Genomic DNA, 22,749 nt, shown 5'->3' on the forward strand with positions numbered 1-22,749 from the left:
CCGGGTTCGACCGGAAGCTGTTTTTCTTGTTTACATTCTCCGGGGCTCTGCGAGCTAACTGGCGAAGGGAAGCGCTACGGCTTTTCCAAAACAATGTCTGACAGTTGATTAAAACCGTGGATTTATTGCAGTTTTTTGCTCTATTTCCTCTGTGTTGTTTTGGGTGTCATGGCTTCCCCTCGCTGGTGCTGCCTCGGGGTGTCGTTACCGCTCCTGCTACTGCTGCTGCTGCGGTGGCCGGGGCTGCTGGCGGTGGCGGAGCAGGTTGCTCTGGTAGAGGTTTTCTTGGAACAGCGGCCAGATGCGAGCGACCTGCTCCAGGGGGAGGTGGTTGAGTCCAGCCTGGGCGGTGGGAGCTCCGAGCAGCGGGACGAGGAGCGAGAAGAGTTGGAGGCAGACCTGGTCCTGGTGAGTGGGCCTGGGGGGGTCAAAGCTGCTCGGCTCTTGTCCTGGTCCTTTAATAGAGTGGTACATGCGGGTGACACGAGCCCAAAATAACAATTTGTTTTGTTAACTACGTTTTATTTATTTTTTTTGGCTTAAAATAAGATTTTAGATAGAAAAATTTAACTTTAACGTGTTGCCTTTTTTGTATGTGGACCAATCACACCTTTCAGGTAAAAGAGATAAAAGAAGATGTACTAATATTAAAAACAGATCAACAATCACCCGTCAGAACTTCCACCCTGGTGCAGGGCAGATGTTCAGCCTGTTTCCCTGTCCTTTGTCTTTAGGTTAGAGATGAGGTGACACCAGTGGACGAAGGAGAAGACGAGGCTGACATCAAGAAGCAGGAGCCGTGGATCGGGGTTGTGCCCGTGGAGATAGACGAAAGCAAAGCCTCGACTGGGAACCAGGAGTCCTTCGCTGATGCTGTGGTAAATAAAGTGAGTGGTATTTGTACAGTTCAGTCAACTGCTTAGTTTTCACATGTTCCACATTGCCTTTCTGCTTTAGTTCTGTGATCAGTCTGTTTTCAGTATTTTAGAAGTATTTTAGTTAAACCTGAAAGGTAACATCGATTTCTCTCTGTTCAAGATGAAGCGAGCGTTGGTCCTCGGAGCGTCGGCGCTGATTATTCTGGCTCTCAACCAAAACACCGTCAGTGAGGTAAAAATTCAGAAAGAAGGATGTGTCTGCAGTTGATACGGATCTTGTTTCTCCATCTTTTCCATCATAACTGTACGGCAACTTCCTCAGACGTTTTCCTTATTTGACTTATTTTTACATGTGCCAGTCCATGTACATGACCCCGATGCAAGTTACAGGCTGAAAGTAAAGTTGCAGGTTATACTGCAAGTGCCGCTGGAGTGTGAACATCCTCATGCCAGTCTGTGTCAGGACAAGGCATAAAAATGGCTGCATATATAACAACAGTTCAAATGTTCACATTCTATTAGAAACAGATCTGAGGTTTAGGTCCAGTGAAGTCCCCAAGCGACAGAGATGACAACAACATAAAAGGATGTCTTTGCAGAAGCTTTTTTGGATTTCTTCATGAATCCCTCAAGAAGAGTGAAACTGAGAGGATCATCTGAGAGCAGCACCTACAGTTCCCATGAGTGTAACCCAGCTGCCTTTCTCGTTTCCCTGTCCTCACATCTTACTCCCTCCCAGCAGACATCTAAGCGGGGAGGCACGTTTGATACAACTTCATCATTAATAGTTTTATCATAGCCAAACTGCTGCTTTATTTTATGATCTCAGATGTAACTGTACTGATCGCAGTATAAGAGAGAAAACCGCCAACAGTCAGATGACCCCTTGTGAACACCCTTTGGTAACAGTGGGAAGGAAGAACTCCCTTTTACAGGAGGAGACCTCTTCAAGAGCAGGCTCTGCTGGGATTCTTCAGGCGATGAGGAGGAAGAGAATTGTTTGGACCTGAAACATGAACTCTGACCCAGAAAACCTGAGAAACATACATTTGTTTTCTTCAAAATTTCCTGACATTCATGAACCTGTGTGTCATTTACCTTTTTGTGTTGATCGTTTAGGAAGTACGCTTCATAATTTAGTAAATCACAAAGCACCTCAGCTAACTCTTTGTCTGCAAGAGAGGCCGAATCTAATGTTTATTAAGCCAGTGAGAGGACATGCAGTACACAGCATGATGAAAAGGGTTTTTGTTTTTTGAACCTTTCTTTCATAACAGCCCAGCCAAATGTGCCGTTGTTGCACTCTGTGCATGCTTCTTATCAGATCATTGACAGTAATAATGCTGGTGGCTGTTTTAGGTTTACTGTGTAAATCCGCTTTTGATGTTGCCGCAACCTCTATTTCTATTTTCTCATATGAGACTATTATAGTATTTTACGTTGTATCTAACTTAATTGAAGAGCCACCATTATGCATGGAAACATGCAGATATCATTAAATAAGTCTTTTTCAACTGCACAGCTCTGACTGTGTTTACATTTCAGTCTGCTGAATTCTTAACCCTGTTTTTCCTGTTTGTAGATGGATTTATCCCAGGTGCTGTCCAAGCCCATCATTGTGATCCAGACATCAGAAAATGTGACCAAGCTGATCGGAGCACTGCTCAGGTCAGTGCCTGATTATCAGAGATGCAGCTGCATACATGCGTCCATGAGTGTGAGTTGCATATAATGGCACATGTGTTTGCAATTCAGAGGGACGGAACGCTGATGGAAACTGTGCATTAATTTGAATGCGCCCTGCATAGTTTCACAGAACAACTTCAAAAAGTAACAGTGGGAGGTTAACTTACCTTAAAAATGGGTTTCAAGGGTATTTCAAGCATGCATGCAGTAAACTCAGGTTCTGCCACACTCAATTTCAACAGCCTCACTGAGACAGGAGAATCACATCAAGGCGAGATGTTTACAATTTATCGATAGGCTTTCATGTCAAATGTGTCTTATGTGGATTTGAAAATGGCAGCATCAGTGTGTCCGTATTTCACAATACAAGCACTGTGTTGTATGAAAAAAACTTACAAGTAGTGATTGAGTCCAGTAGATGTCACAAATGTCACCCTCTGCTGCCCGTGAGAGAGGATGCAGATGTTCTTAGCCATCATTGATATACAGTCTGCGCTTGTTGGTTGTTGGAAACACTAATGGAGAAAAATGCAAACAAAGCAGGAGGACTGGAAGGTGGCAGATGATTTTTATCGGCACCTAAATCTGCACCGACCTCTTCACAGGGGCCTTCAGGCGACGGCAAAAATCACATACAGGACGATCCTGCAGGACAACCTGGTGAGATCCACACCCATCTCAGTTGTTAGCACCCTCCAGTGGTGAGTGAACAGATGACAGGCTGAGCTGACAGTGAGCGCATTGCTGCTGTGTGTTCGGGCAGGGAGCCACGCTCACGCTGTGGTCCAGCTGCGGGCGGTCGAGAGGAGGTCGCTACGGGGAGTGGCAGGGGGTCATCTGCACCGGCGAGACCAACTCTCAGGTCCAGGTGGGCAAACACGACACAGTCAAACACACGTCTGCTTTTAAGCTGCTGCATAGGAGCCGAGTGAGTAACTCGTGTTAGAGCCTAAACCTCTGACTTCCTACTTGTCAAGATAACCCGATTAGATGGAACGGTACAGAATTAGAAATATAAGCTAATTTATCTGGAAGACTTTTCTTGTTTGTGATGTAGAGGAATCCGTGTTGTTGCTGCTTCACAGAAGTACCTGCAGCAGCTGTGGGACACCGTCCTCCTGGTGGCTCTGATCCTCAGCACAGGAGTCATCGTTCAGGCTCGCTGGCAGTACCAAGGCCGCCAGCTGAATGACGACTTAGAGGTAGACAATTATGTTTTTTATTTAAAATTTGCTTTGGCACAGCCCCTCGGGTCCCCCCCCCCCTTTTTAAGCCAAGTTTTTCTGATTGGCTGCTCCTTTCAAATAAAAGATTCAAACAGCAGCAACTGTTCCTGAGGTATCTGCTCTCAGCAACAGTTGAGAGCAGATATTTTTAAATGCTGGATGCCTTCCTGATGTAACCTCAGTGTGTGTGGCTGGGAGTGAATCGGCGACCTTGCGTTCATTAAGCAAATGTGTAAACTTCCGCAGTACAGAGGCTCGAGGCAAAGAGCACAACAAAGCAGCCTACACAAAACAAAAGCTGTCTGTGAGGAGAACTTTAAGTCAGGCCTCTGTCGTGCAGTTTCAATTAAATTTTATTTATATAACACTAAAATCACAACAACATTCACCTCAAGTCATCTAATACTATGAGCTAACGTCTCTACAATTACACCCACACAGAAATAAAAATCAGCGGTACATGAGATGTTCTGCTGGCTACTTCTCTCACCCCAACCGGTCGCAGCAGATGGCCCCGCCCCTCCCTGAGCCTGGTTCTGCCGGAGGTTTCTTCCTGTTAAAAGGGAGTTCTTCCTCCCCTCTGTCGCCAAAGTGCTTGCTCATAGGGGGTCATATGATTGTTGGGTTTTCTCTGTATCATGAAGCGCCTTGAGGTGACTTTTGTTGTGATTTGGCGCTATATAAATACAATTGAATTGAATTGAACTGTGTTTTTCAGCTCCTTCCCAAACAGGACGTTCTGAAGAGGATGTCATCCCTGAAGACCAAACGATACCGTCAGCCCAAACCCTGGTGTGACCCGTCGCAGCTGGCAGAGGCGGAAACCTGCGCAGTCTGTTTGGAGCCTTTTAACAACAACCAGGTCAGCCGACACCCCCCCCCCCCACACCCCCCCCCACACACACACACACACACTATAACTCTGTTTAATTCAGTAAGAAGGGAGTGACTGTGAATGATGAGAGTAAATAGTCAAACACACTCTGCTTTTTGGCTAACTTTGTGATTTAAATAAATGATGCATCTATAAAATGTCGTCTCAGTGTCTGCGGGTGCTGCCGTGTCTTCACGAGTATCACAGAGACTGTGTCGACCCCTGGCTGCTGCTGCAGCACACCTGTCCTCTGTGCAAGCGCAGCATCCTCAGTGAGTTTACACACTCGTACACGCCTCTGTCATCCTCTTGTAAAGGCTTAAAATTACTTGTAGTAAAACACTTTAGTCTGCAGTGGAAGAAGGCTGATCTTTTAAAGTCTCAAGTCTTTGTCAGTCTAATCGTTTTCACGACCGGGACTGAAATGTGTGTCTGAATCTTTTCCTCTCCAGGCAGCATCTGCAAAGACAGCTAACAGTCGTTTCATCTCGGGGAGTCGGTTCACATCCCGACCTCAGTGACACTTATTTTTTGTTTTTGGTTAAAGCGACCTCAACACTTCCTCCTTCCAGCTGTGGATTTGGGAGCATAAACTTGTCGTCGCTGCTGACCGGCCATCAGATTTTAACCTCTACAACATACAGTGGTAGTTTAAAGCAGTACTACGAAGTTCCCCACTGGTCGTGTTATCTGTGAACAGAACTTCTTCTTGAGATCTCGTTACTGTACAACTCGGTGTGTAAACAGCAGCAAATGCAACTGTTTCTGGGATCAGTATGTGTAAAAACTGACAACCTCAGTATCTGAGTCAGCTGCTGGTGCAAAGGCGTTCAATGCTTTTATGTTTTTAGTGTGGATGTACTGATCACCTGGTTCACTTTAGGTCAAAATGATGTCAGTAACCAACAACCAGGGAGGACTGAAAGTTTAAAAAATGGTCGTCTTTGGTACTTTGCAGTTCAGTGGTAGTTGTAGAGCTTCTGTAGTCGTAGTGCAGGAGTCAGTGTGTACCAGCTGGTATCATGTAGGGAAAAAAACACTCCTCCTTTACCATTTTATTTATTTTTCCTGCAATTAATCATGCTTAGCATACATCAGCAGCCAGTTTAGTTTCACCTGCACAATCAGTGATGCTGAACAGGTAGGATTGTGTTGGCAGCATAGAAGGATATTGTCCCTTTTTATGAAGCTCTGTGTAACGAGTGCTCTCACAGCTGCTACAGTTTTACTTTACAAATCATAGATCTGCTGCAGTGTCTTTTCAGCTCTTATTTTCCATTTAAATGAATTATCTTTGGGAAATTTGAATTCTGCAGTTTGATGAGAAGAATTCCACTCGTGTTTCTAAGATTTAAAGAAAAGAAAAAAAAATGAAGCCAGACTGAAATGACAGCAAGTCTGGCTCCATCCTAAAGAATCAGAATACCAGAACCTCGTTAGCTTATGGCCCATCCTCTTTCCTTACCAATGAGCTGCAGGGCTGCTAATTTGGATGTAGCCTGTGGACGGGCCTTAAATCTCTCTCTCCTCTGTGGCTCCAGAAAGAGTTCTGGTTGCATAAAAATCTACTTAAAATTACCTTCAGCTCTCTTTCTTTGTTAGCTTTCATAAACCCTGTTGTCACTTTCAAGTCTTATTGAATAAAACGTCAGGTAGTGGGCAAACAGCAGTTTATGCAACAGGACTTTTGTATACAGTCTGTGCTCCACCCAGAATCTGCAACGGGTGGGGAAGTCGCTCACATGTTGACACACCAGGTTAACTGAGGCATCAGGATAGTCTGTTAACAGCTGTAGTCCAAAAGCTGGTGTTGGAGTCTGTCCACAGGAAAACGAATGAAACGGAGGACCGACATCACTTCCTGTCCAATCCTGAAATCACAGAAACCAATCAGGGCCAGAGGCTTTGGGACAGGTCAGGGTTAACTGGTTAGAATTGACTGAACATTACATGTAACGCCTTCAAGGGTGGGGTTGTCGGTCCATCTCTTTTTCAGAACAGTTTATCCAATTTAAGGTTGGAGGGAAAGTCCAGATGAAGCGAGCTCTTCCTGTCAAAAGGGAGTTCTTCCTTTCCACTGTTGCCAAGTTCCGCTCATAAGAGGGTCATCTGTTTTTTGTCTTTGTCTTTTTAGTTTTCTCTCCCAGAGGTTTACCTAACAATAATGTATATATACTTAGATATGGAAATTAAACTGAACTAAATCCACTGCACAACCATTTTTACATTTTCGATTACAAGCCAAGACTATTGAGTTAATGAAGTGCAGAGGTGCTGACAGGCAGATTTAATCATGTTTGGACATAGTTGAGTTTTGGTTTTTTTGTCCCTGTGTTTGATGTAAATGGCAGTAGGTTCGTACAATTTACTAACACAGTAACAACATTCTCACCTGATTTTAAGTAAAAATGTCAAACAGCTCTTTGGAAGACGACATATCCAAACTGTGATTAAAGTAAATCTCTGCAGTGCTGAAACACAGAAAAGAAGCCGTGTACTTACCAAAGCTGAAGATAATTATCACCGTTTTTACTCTGAAGTGTGTTCCTACTGCAAAACGGGAATTTAATCTAATTATTTCCAAACTTTGCCAATAACCACAAACTCAAAGTATGTTAAACATATAGTTTTATTGTATTTATTTTGTGATGTTTTTTTGCAATGCCAACTCCAAAAAGCATAACTTTGTGCTGAAATTGTTACAAAAAGCTCATCGCTGAATAGAAAATAGCGTGTGCATGGCAGTGTGTAGGAAGTTCTCCACGAGGACCATCCTTGCAGAAAGTGCTTCCAAACACAAACGACAGCATCGTTATGAGTTGGAGTTTCCTCATTTATGGTGAAGTCTGGACAGCAGTGGTGTGAGCGGAGTAGATGATGATACACGCGTGCAGCAGCTTTCGCACATGCTCGAACAGGACGAGTCGGCCGCTGAATTCCAGACTTGATCTCCAGGTCAGTAATTGTTCTTCCAGCTACAGAAGGAACTCCCGAACGTCTCCTCCTTTTATTCCTATGTAGTCTGTTTGTCGATGATGATGATGATGTCAAAGAAACTTTGTTAGATCACCCTGGATCTTAATAATAAAATGATTTGTTACATGTTATTCTTTATCGTCAGTCCTTCGCTCACACTTGATGTTTATTGAACTATAGAATAAAATCCTTTGGGCTCAAACACGACACAGATCTCTCAACTATTTCAGTAAAGCTTGTTGGCAACTTTTAATAAAAGAAAAAGCCAAAATGCAGTTTTACCGAAACCATTCTGAAAACTAACGAAATCTGTGACGGCCTTCACAGTGACTGGAACCTGAACCACAGTCAAACCAGAACCACACCAGAGCCCAGATCCTTCAGCTTTCACGCACACCTCATCCTCCCCTTCTCCCATCAGTCCATTGCGGTTGAGCCACAGGTCAGGAGGGGATCATGCCTTTGTTCCTCTTGCGGTCGGCCATGCTGCGCCGGTTGTGGTTGGCTACACGGCTCTTGTTGGTCTCCTTCTTTCGCCGGTCCTGTAACGTCTCAGTGGTTTGTCCTTGTCCTTTGGGTCGGCCAGCCACGTTGCTGGAACGCTCTGGCCGGAAGCTGCAGGAGGGAAGACGGCACATATTTTCAAGAACATGTTGGACGGAAACAGCTGAGCAGAGTGAACCTGCGCAAACTGAGCATCGTCTTTACCCTTTCCTCTGCTGCATGGCTGCTCTTCGAGCCTCGGCTCGCTCCCTCAGCACAGCCGGGTCCTGCACGAACTGGTCCCTGTTTACAGCGCTCTGAAATAAAAGGAAGTGACAAACAATAAGACACGGACTGTCCAGGATTCTAGAAATGTGGTGGTGCAAAGCCGATCACGGGGGCTGAGGGCAAATCATAAATAACCAAACCATTTAAATGCTGAAACTTCGGCAAGTTAAATCATATATGGAAAGTGTGACTTCCGCGTAATAACAAGGCAGCTGTGAGGTAACAGATTAACATCAACATTTTCTAAACTCCATCATCGCACAGCATTAAAGATTTCAAATCCAATCAAATGATCTCCGTACCTTTGAAGCATCTTCCTCTTGATCGTCTTGATCGTCCTCCTCGTCTTCTTCCTTGTTTCCTTTTCTCAGTACCTGCGGTACCGTGAACGGCCTGCAGAGGAACAGAAATTAATTCCGGCTCGCTGCGTCTCCACTCCATCATAATCAGCGACACCAAAGATACCTTCTGGTCAGTAAAGAATCTCCGTCTAGGTCGTTGGCGCCCACTTGGTTCATGTCGTAGGTGTCGTCGTACTCGTCGTCATAGTCGTCCAGCTCGTAGGCCGTCGCGGATTCTCCGGGTTCGACGATGACCTCGTCCACCACTGTCTCGTACGTGTGATAACGAGCTTTCTGCTCCGCTATGTGCCGCTTGTCGTTCAGCATCTCCCGAACGTTCTCACCTTTCCTGCAGGAAAACAAAGCGTCTTTAAGGGCACGCAGAGTTTGAGTTATGAGCCAAACATCCTGAAATAAGAGCAGCACGGAAGTGAACATCTGAACATATTACTCTGGACCTAGTAGATTTGACACTGAAAACACGTCCACTTTCTTTTTAACTTCCCGATCGGTTCCCATATGGTTTTCACTGCCCTATGCATAGCCAAGAAAACAGTCCTCATGAACTGGAAAAATAAAAATAATCTTAATTCTAACCAATATAGAAATTATCTATTAGATTACATTAGTCTTGATACAGCCTCTGCCACCACATCAGATCAATTGCTCTGGACTCCTTTGATCAGCTCCATCACCTAGTGGGGGTGGGGGGTCATAGTTTGGTCCCGCCTTCACTGTTGTGATTGGTGTGGGGGTAGGGACAGGCTTAGGGCGTCGGGGGGTTCCCCGGAGGCATCTTCCTTGGGGGGCTCAACCCGGGGTAGCGGTCATGTCCGGTTAGAGGCTCTGTTGGCTCTCAGGTGACTGTTTCCTCGCGGCTGCGTGCAGCGGGGCTAGGGGAGGGTCTGTGCTGACGGACGTGGGTTACTGACCTGGTAGCCTGGCTGCCCCTGGGTGGGTCCGGGATGGGCGTGAGGTTCTGGGGGCGCTCCGTCTCTGGGCTGGGACCCGGACCGGGCCTCGGGGGCTTGGGTCCTGGTTGGTGTGTTGCCGGGGTTGTGGGCGGGTGGGTGCATGGGGGCCCAGCCCTGGAGCAGGGTGCCGCCGGTGCGTCGAGCCACCTGGGGGGCTCTTCAACTGGTGGGGGAGATTGTCACATCTTGCAGGAGCTTTCCTCTCCTCAGGAGCTCCCTCTGCAGGAGGGGGAGATACAGGAGAGGTGGAGGAAGATCTCAGCCTGGGTGTTTATTGTCTTATGTAGTCTGGAAGATGAGTGGATGGTGGGGTGGGTGCAGTTTTCTCTGTGGTGGGGTTGGGTGGACTGTCCCGGGCTCTGTGGGGCCGGGCGGCGCTGCTACACTGGGCCCCGGTCTGGATGGGCCTGGGCCCCCTTTCCCTGGCGGGTCGCGGAGTATGGGGGTGCCTACTGGGGTCAGCGGGGGAGCTGGCCCCAGGGAGGGGTCACTTGCCCCTCCCTTCCTTCCCTCCCCATCTCCAGCTGCCTCCCTCTTCCCGCTCCACCACAACCACCCACACATGCAGGGCCTTGGAGTGGGGGTATGTCACCAGGGTGCAGAGGAGGCTACCCCCCCCCCCCCCTGTCCCCTTCTGGCTGCCTCTGCCTCAATTTTATCCCACAACTTAGACATTCACATTACTCACACTCTCATTACACATACATATAGGATCTTGGGGGTGGGCACGATACACGGAGTCCAAAGTACCATCAGGGTGTACACCCCACCCCTGGCATCGTTGCCCACCTCTCAATTTTAAATACACGTAGACATTGAGGGCTAGCAGGAGGGACCATGCGCTTACCTGCTGCTCTCTGGCAGGTAGCTCCAAGCCCTCCTGGGTTTTAAATGCACCTTAGAACACACATGCATCAACACTACAATGAGCGGGTGGAGGGAGGTTCGGAGTCTTCTCTCACCCCCATTCTCTGCGACCTGCTGGAGCGGGGGGGCTAGGAGGAGGAGTTGGCCGTCCGACTGCGGTCTGGAGTGTGGAGCCTCCCTGCTGCTGCGGAGTCGGGGCGGTCTGCCTCCCCCCACCGCAGGGAAAAGGGTAACACCACCTGGGTCTGGGTGCAGTTCCCCCCTCCAGGGGCGGGGGCACCTAGACCTGGTTTGTAGAGTACGCTTGGGGAGTGTGATCGTGTGTACAACGTCTCTTTATGTCTGTCTCCACGTTGGTTGAGTGTGGAGTGAGTGCATATGAGAGCATGAGGGTGGGAATGGATGTTTGTGTCTGTGTGTGCCTGTATGTCTGTGTCTATATGTCAGGTTGGGTGTCAGGCGCCACCTCTCTGGGGACATCTCAGGCCCTCCAAGGTTTGGAGGCCTATCTCCCCCTACCACCACTTCCCCTGCCAGTGGCGGACCCCCTCAGACATCGGTGCGTTGGTGGTTCTTTGTGTCCGGGGGTGGGCGTCCAGGTACACACCGGCTCACTCCTTGGCGGCCGCTTATCGGGGCCTGGAGCCTGGGGCTCGCTCGGGCCACTTCGGAGGTGGGGTGCCCCCGGCCTCTCGGCCTGGGGCTCGGTCACTCAGGCGCAGCTGGCTGCCGGCGGAGCTCACGGGCGCGTCACTGCAACTCCCCCTGGCTTCTGCTCCGCGGCTGCTGAGTGAGCCCTCATCTGGGACTCTCCTCAGCTCTTTCCGGGACAGTGGCGCAGCTGCCCCTCTGTTGGTCTTCCTTGGTCTCTTGTGTTCTGGGGGCCTCTGGATGTCTGGAGTTTTGATCTCCTCCACACCTGCTTCATGCCCTGGAGGACGGGGCTGTGGCCCCCCCCACACCCTCTAGCAGATTATTACATGAAGGAACCTTTTAAAAAACAAGCGCGTCCATGCTCACAGGTGTACACACGGGTGATCACACCCACAAACTACACCCTTTTTGGCTCCTACCTCAAAGCACACTGTGTTCTGTTGATCTTATGTGCTGCACAATAATGTTTAATATTTAGTATTTACTGTCATATTCCCATATATCATTGTGATTTTGTTTATTCTATTACTCTTGTTCTCTTCTGCTTGCTTTCTTTTTTCTTTCTCAGCAGGTGATCCAGGTGATTGATATATGCATTTTTTTTCCTCTGCCCGTTCTGTTGGTTTTTGTCTTTTGCCCTTCTCCCCCGTCCCTCTTCTCAGCTGTTTCTCTTTCCCTCTTTCTTTCTCCCCTTCTTTCCCCCAGTCAAGTCTGTCCCGTATTCAGTAAGTGAAAATAAAATAAACAATAAAAGGTGAATCAAATGGACCATTACGGCAAGGCTTGGATGGTCAGTTTGGTAAAGTAAATCCGTTGGGCATCTTTCTTTGCCTTTAGACAACAATTCTGATGCAAAAGAGCCAAACGGGACAGGCCAAAAAAACAAAAAAAAAAAAAACTTCCCGATCGGTGATTATCTCGATGTGTGCTTTTACCTCCGGCCCTTCCAGACGCGGGACATGTCCACCTGCTCTCTGCGGAAGACGTCAAACTCGTCACCATCAAATACGTTGGATCTGTTGTTCAGAACAGCCGGAAGCTCCTCTTTCACTGGCCTAAAAGAGCCACGACAAACATGATAGCATAAAACTCTACAGTGATCTAAAACTGATCAGCACAACCCAGACCGTGTGTACTTTTCTACTCTAAAACTATAAGATCACTAAACACCACCCAGAGAACCGAGACTGAGGCACACGAGCCCCAAACGTCAAAACTGCAGACTCAACAAAAACATGAAAAGGAAAAATGTGTGCTGTAACACAAAGGTGAGCAAAACATTTGTCGTCCTGCTGCCCTTGGAGGTTTTTCTCTGCATCAGATGTTTATTAAAGTTGCTATAAATATCTTCTGTAGGCACACCATGCAGATTTTTATTCCAGAACAATGACTCTGTTTTCATCTGCAGCCATGTTCAGATGTGGCGTCCCTGAAACATCTGTCTGCACCTAAAACATTCAGGATTCATTCTACCACATCCCATTCTACTTCCTTTAGATGTGAAGGCTGGGAAGGTCAAATTAACTCACAAACTCAAAGCAGTTTGACATCATTTTTGCTTTGTGGTGTGCAGGTAATGGAAAACTGTGGCTATTAAGGTTGGGAAGTATAATATGCAGCATTAAAAACACGAATGAAGATAATAAAACATATGTTTCTGCACTATTCCACCAGCAGCAATCTGGACTGTTGGCTCAAGCCAAGCTGGCTCAGATGTACTGACCCTGTGGTCTCAGCAGAAATGGAGCAGCCTGTTAGCCCACTGCAGCCTCTCAGTGACAGATTTCATATGATCCCATATTATTATGGATTACGCCATAAGTAAAGTACATAATCAAATTATCTAGATAAAGAAATGTTATGTTAGACACTGCTATAAATGTCAGATCACAGAGCAGATGATAAATATCAGCATTATGTATAAATCTCTCGGTGTGTTACCGTGGCATGGCTCGGTCCAGTTTGGCCAGATTGGGAGCTAACCGGTCCTCCAGGATGTTATTGATGACCAGCTCGGAGTTGTAGTTGTATTCCTTCAGGCATTCCAGCAGGAAACCTTCACCCAAATCAGGAAGTAGGTCCCTGATACACGACAGCAGAGACTCCAGCTCCGCCCCGATCACTGGATACACGGCGCCCTGAAACCACGTCAAAGGCAGGCTGTTTTTAGACTCCATCGCAGTAGCTTTGCTGACCTAATTATTTAAAACTTTGGCCATTTTAACAGGATATATAGGACAGAAAATAAGGAAAATCTCTGGGCTGCTATAATCGTGCATTGAGCGGTAACAATCAGAGCTCACATTGTTTCCTCTTTGGGGGACATCCAGCATGGCCTCTGCTCCCCTCGTACTCTCTCCTTCTGCTGGCTCTCTGACCTCCTGAGGTTTAGAGCCAGCCAAAGAGGAAGCAGCAGCACCAGCTGCTGGTTCCCGATTGGCCGATAGCGATGCAGAAGCTTGAGCCTGACTAGTCCGAGTCTGGCTTTGTGGTTTCCGTCGCCCCACGCTGTCCCAGGCACTTTCAACTCCCTGGAGCAAGTAAGACGTCCTGGTCTCATCACTGAGGCAAAAGGTGGTTAAGGAAGGTACCGAGGAAAACAACAGTCACTTTATCATCCAACACTAAGACCCAAGTCTGGCTTTGAGATTTAAGATCCATCCCATCATCCATCAGAGCAACAGTCTGAACCCTAAGAAGCTTAAATATTACGATATTACAATGGAAGACAATAAGGGATGAAACAAATTCTCATATGTTTTTAATTACTTAATTAAAAAACATCACATAGTGCAATAATGCCACTGTTGAATATATAAACTGCATTATCCCCAGTTAAAGTTAAAAGTCCTTCATGAAATGAAAATGCGTCACCATAAGTGGCCAAATGAGCGCTCCTGGATCTCACTTCAATTACAAACACTGTATTTCTATTCTAAGCTGAGCCCACGCAGCACACACTCGCTCAGCTCAACAGATAAATGCTCCAACATTATCATAAATCTGCTGATAAACTACCATCTAATGTTCCTGCTGTTACCAGAACACGTAAAACAGCCCGGAAATATAATAAAGGAGGAAATCCGATCACTTTATCACTAATTAATAATAGTAGGATAAATTGTACATCCCTTTATGTAAACGTAGTAATCAGTGATTTGGTATTTTTGACTTTTCTCTTTACGGTGGACGTGAGAAATGAACTTCCTCTCTGCCTCTTTATCTCTCACCCACAAATATGCATATATTCTGATTGTGCCGCACGCTTTATTTTACAGCAATCGGATGGTGCAACACAACCCACACAATGCAACCGAGTGTGGTTTATTTCTGGAAGTTGGTGTTTTCTAGTGACTGCCTGGAGTGTGGTCCACTGGAATACCAGTCCTTCCATAACTGCACATATGAATGCAGATATAAACTTAATGCAAACCACAGTGGTGGTCTCTTTACATTTTGTTAATGGCATTAGTGAACTTTGAAACAGGGTCAACTATTTTAACTTAAAATGAGTACGTCTAAAACCAACATAGCTCACAGGGAAAGCCAACAGTGAAGGCTCAGCAGTTTTCTGAGGCTTTCAATGCTTGCTGTAGCAACAGCTTTCTTTGTACGTTTGAAAATCGTGGCCATGTGTTGTTGAACTGTTTGCGTGAGTGCTTTCAGGCTACTGTTAGTCATAACAGCCTTTAGAAATGTCCTGCTGTGAAGCGCTGAGGATACATGACAGGGACGGCCTGCTGCAGGAGGCTGATGTCGTCTGCAACAGGGAACTGCTCATCGTAGTCCGTCAAGAATCTGGAAGGAACAAGAAACAGATGTTAAATTTAAGTTTTGATGACATATTTCTCATTACAGCAGCAATCAGAGAGTTCAAGCAAAAACCAGAATAACCCGTATACTGAACGACAAAACACTGAAAAGGTTTCAAACTTTCCAAAAACAATCAGCTCCAACAATAAGTCAGTGTGAATAACTGATGAAATTCAGTTTCTCTGTTAATTTTAATATTTCATTATTTACTTGCAAAGTTGTTTGAACTTTTTTCTTTGTTGTTTGAAAACGTGCTTATTATAATATTGGCTTATAGACTGAGATAAATTACTAATCGTCCATCTCACCTTTTCTCAGGTAAAAATGATGTGAAATATTGCAGCAGTTCCTCTGCAAATGTTTGCATGTTTTCTCTCCTGCGAGGAAACCAGTAGAAGTTTTAATGGGTGTGTCTGTTTAAACGTGTAATGCTAATCCTGCTAATCTCCATGCAAAAACTCTGGGCGTCTCACCCCTCCAGGATTGGTTGTAGGCAGGTGTGGTGCAGCAGCAGGTGCACCGTCTCCACCATCTTACGACAGGAGTGAGACAGCCTCTTCCACAGGTCCTCCTGAAGACTATAAGAAAGTTTGTCATCGCTCAGGTGGTAAACGTTTCCCCTCGCACTTACATTCCTGTTTGGTTTTGTCTTTACGCAGCAGACGCTCACCTTTTATCGTCAAAGTTTCTCTTTCTGATCGCCTTCTCGAGGTCAGGCACACCGGTCTCATAAAACGAGGTCAGACTGCCAGCAGAGAAAACACAAAGATCGTGAGAAGGTTTTATGGAGGTACGACTCACGGTAAACTTTCAGGGTAACTACCTGCTGAGGAAGCTGTGGGACTGGAAGCTGGTGCAGGCTGCGGGGAAGATGTCCAGGAAGGCATTGATGGTGGTGGTTGAGTCACACAGGTACAAAATTATATCTAACAGTTCCTAGGACAGAAATTATAAAAGATATTATCAATCAGAACACCTTCTGTAGAACCGTAGTCAGCCTAGTAGTTAAGCCAGTTGCACCACCGAGGTACAGGCCTTTATCTTGAAATGACTGTGCAAAAATCTGTTCCTATAATAACAACCTATGTTTAGCAGGCTGGAGCACTAAAGGTGAGGCACGGCTCATAGACAGCTGGCTTTTAGATGGAAGAGATCCTTAGAGATCCTGGGTGAACAGAAGGTTATCGTGAGGTTCTGAATCTGAGCTCTATTTGAAGAGAGCTGCACGACACTGTGAGACTGTGACCAAACCAGTGAAACAAACTGATTCTTGTAGGTTCTGTAATCTTTTTTTAACCTTAATCCCAATGAAATCGCTTTTTCTTCTGCTTTTCTTCTGCTTATCATCCACAGCTGCTACAAATGAACATGACAGCATGTTTTGTTTTTTGTTTTTTTTAAAAACAGCGACAGGAAGTGACCCACTGTACTCAAAAAAAAGAAGAAAAAAAACGAGTTTCAATCCTTCTTTCACACCTTATTTAGCAGCAAATAAACTGGACCAACCTTTATGAAAGGGGCGGAGATAATACCATCCCGCAATTCACAGCGACTCACACGATTCGGAGAACCGACAGTTAAGATGGTTTTAATAGGAAGGATATCATTTCCCTTTCAGCACAAACACGATGTGCCAATAAGGACTTTGAAAATCTGCATCTGTTCAGTCGAAGGCTCGATCGTAGGAAGATGGACCACTTGATAAACTCAGCTTCACCCTGCACAGCTGTGTCACTTTCTTTTAGTTAATGGACTGAGAGAGCCGACCTGATGTGGTCTCCTTCATGGATCTCAGATGTTTCAGTATTTTATTTATTTAACTGCATATTGTTACACATCTGTCTGACTGACCTGCTGGCTCATGGTCATGGCAGTGGGTTTTTTGTGTGCATTCAGCTTCATTGGCTCTGCAGCGGTGGCTCCTTCACACTGGAGACCACACTTCTGCAGGACCGTGTCAAATACCTGAAGTTGACACAGTGTTAAAAGTTAAAAGCGCATTCAAATATTCTCCGACAGAAACAATGTGCTTTTCATTTGGAATTGTGACATTTGGATATTTTTCAGTGAAATGCAAAAAGCGGGCTCTCGCCTGTAAAACTGTGGCCACCGTCTCATCCAGGTCGTTGTAGTAGGACGGCTGCTGAGTAAAGATGTTCTCTGAAAGGCCGTCATGTTGAAAGTGAGCGGAGTGCAACAACTGGCATGAAACATAAATAAGATTTCACACACAGCTCACCTATCATCTTGTGCAGCAGCTGGCCGTTACCCTTTCCAAAAAGCACACAAAGATCCAAAATTTTGGGAATGTCAAACAGAAAGTTCTCGTAGATGATCTCCCCAAACACGGCTGGGGTAAAGAAGTGTTCCTACAGGGAGGTGGAGGAAGTTAAGGTTTCGTACTGCGCTACTTTATGTCACCACCAACGTCAGCCCGTAAGACCCGCTGAAGATCTAGTTTTCCTACCTTTGATTCTTTATGCGTGGCCATACGGAGGAAGGTCAAGAAAACCGCTTTGTGGATGGAGCGTTGCATGTCAGCCACCGCCGGGGAGGAGGGTAGCGTGGAGAGATCGAGGCCACGAGGAGCGTGACGCAGGTAAGAGTCCAAACACCTCTGCAGGGACTCATCAAACACCACCTGATGGGAGAAACAGGCCACGCGACATCAGGAGGAGAACATCTTCTAGCATCAGCACCATTTCCTACACGTGAGTCACCAGAAATCTAAACTGCTACCCGGCTCCAGAGGACGCCTGCAGCTGAATGACAAATGTGCACCTGAATGTGGCATCAATGTTAAAGTCTTACTATCACAGCAAGAACTATTCTTGACCCTTCGGCAGCTGAAGGTCATGTCTGATACCATCAGCCTCTCTCTGCACTCCTTCCTGAGTCTTTTCCTCTTGACTTTTTCTTGTGCAGCTTCTGAGCCGTCGGTCATTCACCATTTTGGCACCTTTTTCATTGAACAACAGAGATTCCCCTGCTTCCTTAAACTAACCTGGTAGCTTATTAAAGGCTTCTCTATTTACCCACACATGCTGTACATGGATTTATTACAGTTCCATAAAAATAATCCTGCTTTTATTATCTAAGAGGCACTGAGACGTACTGAGACGCGCTCTCACGGCAACAGCTTTCCTACTGTCTACTGTTATGTTTGTACTAATGTTTATAGAGTTTTTATTAATTTTATTATTACAGTTTTTTGCTTTTATATAATTATTTTATATTTATCTTTTTAATTGTATTTACATTATTTATGTATTCATTTATTTGATTGTTTTAATCTTTATTATTTTTATCTGTTCACAATTTTCTTGTGTTTTTTTGACAGTTTGCATCTTGGTACAACACAAACTGTTAACATGTTTCTGATAACAGAAACAGATCAGTGTAATACTGGTCTATGAACACTGCATCCATAGGCCAGGATCATGTGACATTACTGTCTGCTAAAGAGCAGGTGTGTTTGAAGCATTAGTCTTTGTGTTGCACAAAATAAAACACAGGCAGTCCTGCAGAGCGCGAGCCGTTGAGTTTTCTCTACATAACACGTTGACACGACTGTACCTGACACCAGAACTTGTCATGAGGCAATGCAAGCAGCCACTCCAGGTCCTCTGTGATGAATCTGGCATGTTCTAAAAACTCCTCCACGTCAGCTGGAGAGCCGTCTTCTGGAGGGGGCTTGTAAGGCACGAAACAGCGCTCCTCTGTCCTGTCTGGGTGCTGATGGATGGCAGAAAGCACAGGTTGGGATCCTGGTCAGTATGAGAGGTGAGCAGCTGTCTGAGTGAACATTAGCATAAAACCATCAGTGCCGACTCACCAGTGCAGGCAGCGTGCGCTCCTTTCCCAGAGGGCCAGGCTCGGTCACTTGCTGCTCATCCAGTGGCACTCGAGCACAGGCCATGGCTGCTCCTTCTCTGGGTTCTTCTGATGGAGTGTACAAAAAAAAAAAGTACATTTTACTGGAGGTAGCTACATTATTATTAGTAGTAGTACTTTTAAGGCAAAACTCCTGGACTTCAGCCCGTGACGGCAGTCCTTGATCAACGCATTGACCACTTCCTGTAAGGACTATCATCACCTAATGCACTCAAAGACAGCAGAGTGGGCGTCCATCAGACTCATCTGAGTGGTAGCTGACACAGCTGTTAGCAGCCACAAGACGGGAAACAAACAGGCCACCTGGAAAGCACGGACTAAATTTTCACAATAAAACATTTACATACAGGCTCTTTAAATGTGCACTGAATTTGTATTCTAAATAGGGATCCGACACGTCGTCCCGAACTATCTGTTTGATCTTGTTTGATCTTTATACCATGACGTGATCCTCCGTTATTTTCTCGTTGACATCCCTTATGGATGTTTTGTTGCTGAAACTTGTTTTCTGGTCCCAAATATCAACCATGTCAGCAACTCGGAGTTTCAACTTAAAACTGTCCATCTTTTGAGCATACAGTGGTTTAACACACAGACTAATTATAAGACTAACATCACAAGAACAACCTGAATAGATGAGCAAACAAAATAAAAGGGCAGAGGTCACTTCAAAACTCAAAACACTGAGTAACAGCCACTGCGCTTGTTTGAAAAGCAGTAACACAGACAATAAAGGGCCTCATATCTGCAGGGAGGCCGCCAATTAAGGTTACTGTGTAAAGATGGGTCCAATAGCATGATCCTCTCTTTGTGTGCAGCTCTAATTTAAAACAACTGCCTAAATCTGCTCCAGTTATCAGGTTCAGGCTGTTTTGTGAAGGTGAAAATCAACTTGATAAGTTTACCCAGAGTTTATTAATCTGGCTACAAGCCTGTTCAAATAAAAGCACAAGTATTCACAGCAATGGACAATCACAAACATGCAAAGAAATTCTTATTCTGTCCCAAGTCCACTGTGGTTTGCACTGCTGACACATCGTGGTGGGTCTCATTACTGTCAACGATCAGGAGTGATCGTTGACTTCAGGAGAAAACAGCACAGTCATCCACCACTCATCATTAACAGCAGTGCTGTGGAGATAGTCAGCATCATCAAATTCCCTGCAGTAAATGGCCTGTATTCATATAGCGCTTTACTAGTCCCTAAGGACCCCAAAGAGCTTTACATATCCAGTCATCCCGGCTACATTTCACTGTGTGTTATACTTGTATAACTATGCATGTGACAAATAAAGAACCTTGAACATCCACCCATTCACACACTGGTGATGGCAGCTACATTGTAGCCACAGCCACCCTGGGGCGCACTGACAGAGGCGAGGCTGCCGGACACTGGCGCTACCGGGCCCTCTGACCACCACCAGTAGGCAACAGGTGAAGTATCTTGCCCAAGGACACAACGACCGAGACTGTCCAAGCCGGGGCTCGAACCGGCAACCTTCCGATTACAAGGCGAACTCCCAACTCTTGAGCCACGATCGCCCCCAAATTCCCTGCAGTACAGATAAATGATCGTCCGGACTGGTCACTGAACACATTAACACTGGTTGAACGGGCTCAGCAGCACCTGCACTTCATGTGCTGGTTAAGGAGAGCACACCTTTCCCTTACCATCCACCCATTTAGGACATCACACACAAACACATCTCAGTAGAGCCCATAACATCATCAGAGACTCCGCCCAGCTTGACCACGCAGTGTTCTCCCCGCTGCTCTCTGAGAAGAGGTTTTGGAGCATCAGGACCAGGACAGCCAGATTCTGCAACAGTTTCATTCTCAAAGCCATCAGACTCTTGAACCCTCGATAACCCTGCAGCATCAGTCCCCAGCTACTTCCCCCCTCCCGTCTCTCCATACATGTATAAAGCACATTCTGAAACTGGACTGGTAGGGACTCTATATTTAGGTCAGTGTAATATTTCTGGAATGGTGAATGTACACTGTTATTCTGTTGCTACACTGCTGTGAAATATATTTATTTCAAAGATCCTGTATAGTTTTTCTTTTCCTATTATACATATATAGGCACATTTTCTCACATCTCAGGTTCTTTTATATTTAGATTTATATAATCTAATGTGCACTAACTGGTTTGCTTGACTGCTTTACTTCTTAAAGGTGGTCACGAGGGAAAGATAAAAACATCAGAGCTTCTTACAACCCGCGTACAGAGGTCTGACATATCTCATCATGCACGTGACCTCCACCTGAGCAGGTTAGGTCTGCTGCATGAGTTACCATGGCGATGTACCACACCTTGATAACAGTGACACGCTGGGTTAACCCTGAAGTTACCTCGCTCAGCCCCAAATCCTGCTTCGTGGTACAGGCCTCTGATGGATTCCTTAAGTTGAAAGCTATAGATCCAAAAGTATTAAAGAAAAACTCTCTAAACTTTCTATGCTCGCAAAACAAACTGAAAGGATTAACTGATGATAAAAACTAAGCCACGCACAGTCAGTCTGTAGCAAGCTAACGTGAAGGGTTTACTCAGAAAGCTGAAAATAGAAACGAAACACATATAAAAACCCACTCCGGTTAGTTAGGAAGCTAAGGTAAAGTTAGCTAGTAAAACCTCCAACCTGTTAACCTGTTCACGGCTAGCAGCCTGCAGGTAATTAGCTAAGCTCAGACTGATAACTAACTGCGTGCTCAGCTAAAGTTACCTGTTAGCTGTCACTTATTCACAGAGTTTAGCAGCGCGGCAATGAATGGACGCGTTAACACAACGTGTCAAACCAGCCGGTGCCTTCAAACCCGTCCCCCCGGGACCGGAACACCAGCATCGAACTACCGAACAGGAAACAGGCGACATGACCCCGCTCACCTCTCAGAATCACTGTCCCCAACGGCTCACAGCCATCACATCAGAGTCACCACAGCAGCTTCCCACAGTTCCTGCTACCAAACGTTTTCTAAGCATCTGTGTCAGACAGGAAGTGACGCAGATTGTTTTCCTTCAGCGTGACGCATGTGACGTGCAATGAGGGTTGGCTGTTTACATCGCCCCCTGGTGGGCACCAAAGAGCAATGCCTAATTTCTTTACATTTTCCACAAAAAGATTAAATACAGTATATAAGGCAAAATCACTAATGAGTTTTAAAGTCAGTGATTGGTATGACTACTTTCAATCTTGAACACAATCTGAACTCTTTGGGAATTTTCTTCTCATTTTTGTAAGGTGTCTTGAGGAATAACTCTCCAGGCTTGTTGAAGGACACTAAACACTCTTTACTGGATGTTGGCTGTCTCTTGTCCTGTTCTCTGCCAAGATGATGCCGCTACGTTTCAACAGTCCAGGCTCTTGTGAGGCCAGTCCATAACTGATATTTTCAGGTATGCTTTTATTGCATTGGCAGTGTACTGGGTTCATGCTGCACATTTATTGAGATATAAACAGGTACTCCAGTTAGGGGACTTGTCTGTTTGCACCACTGCCTGGTGGGCATCAAAGCCCAAAGGAAACAGTCCCTATGGCAGCTGGGATAGGCTCTCAGACTTTTGTAATGAGTGCTCAGCAGTGTTCTTACCTTTATTGTGTGTGTGATCTGAAAACACACACGTACACAAATAAGACTGTTTTGATATGTTGGTGAGTTTGTATGGAAGGAGCTTTTGTGCATTTTGTATTTAGATGTTTGTGAAAAAAAGAAGGTTCTAAGAAATGTGTCTTTGCAGGAGTGAAAAACTAATGTGCAAAGCACAATCAGCTTCATTGTGGTTTCCCGGTCAAA

The 22,749-nt window shown here is 45.8% G+C and overlaps 2 protein-coding genes across 4 annotated transcripts; one reads left to right on the forward strand and one right to left on the reverse strand.

Moving 5' to 3' along the window:
- Positions 1 to 4: 4 nt before the first annotated feature.
- Positions 5 to 5,574, forward strand: rnf215 (ring finger protein 215). The gene is made up of 10 exons (XM_080895227.1): positions 5 to 408; positions 735 to 887; positions 1,039 to 1,110; positions 2,461 to 2,546; positions 3,170 to 3,224; positions 3,328 to 3,432; positions 3,650 to 3,766; positions 4,509 to 4,652; positions 4,834 to 4,936; positions 5,117 to 5,574. The coding sequence occupies exons 1-10, from the start codon at positions 169 to 171 to the stop codon at positions 5,137 to 5,139; spliced, it is 1,098 nt and encodes a 365-aa protein (XP_080751353.1). The 5' UTR covers positions 5 to 168; the 3' UTR covers positions 5,140 to 5,574.
- A 1,701-nt stretch (positions 5,575 to 7,275) lies between these two features.
- ascc2 (activating signal cointegrator 1 complex subunit 2) lies at positions 7,276 to 21,974 on the reverse strand. 3 transcript variants are annotated; one of them, XM_080895224.1, is made up of 19 exons: positions 21,842 to 21,974; positions 18,896 to 19,002; positions 18,637 to 18,795; positions 17,528 to 17,701; positions 17,300 to 17,429; positions 17,153 to 17,220; positions 16,912 to 17,025; positions 15,884 to 15,996; positions 15,731 to 15,805; positions 15,534 to 15,638; positions 15,369 to 15,437; positions 14,971 to 15,045; positions 13,551 to 13,809; positions 13,189 to 13,385; positions 12,183 to 12,302; positions 8,877 to 9,101; positions 8,714 to 8,804; positions 8,349 to 8,440; positions 7,276 to 8,255 (listed from the first exon to the last, which is right to left on the reverse strand). In XM_080895224.1, exons 2-19 carry the CDS (start codon positions 18,977 to 18,979, stop codon positions 8,084 to 8,086), a joined length of 2,322 nt encoding a protein of 773 aa, XP_080751350.1. In that variant the 5' UTR covers positions 18,980 to 19,002; positions 21,842 to 21,974; the 3' UTR covers positions 7,276 to 8,083. The 3 variants fall into 3 exon arrangements, with proteins under 3 accessions (XP_080751350.1, XP_080751351.1, XP_080751352.1); XM_080895225.1 differs by having other exon boundaries at positions 18,896 to 18,999; positions 21,842 to 21,942; XM_080895226.1 differs by lacking the exon at positions 21,842 to 21,974 and adding an exon at positions 21,681 to 21,814.
- Between the last annotated feature and the right edge of the window lie 775 nt (positions 21,975 to 22,749).

This window comes from Rhamphochromis sp. 'chilingali' (genome assembly GCF_963969265.1).
Source record: "Rhamphochromis sp. 'chilingali' genome assembly, chromosome: 10".
Taxonomy (NCBI): Eukaryota; Metazoa; Chordata; class Actinopteri; order Cichliformes; family Cichlidae; genus Rhamphochromis; species Rhamphochromis sp. 'chilingali'.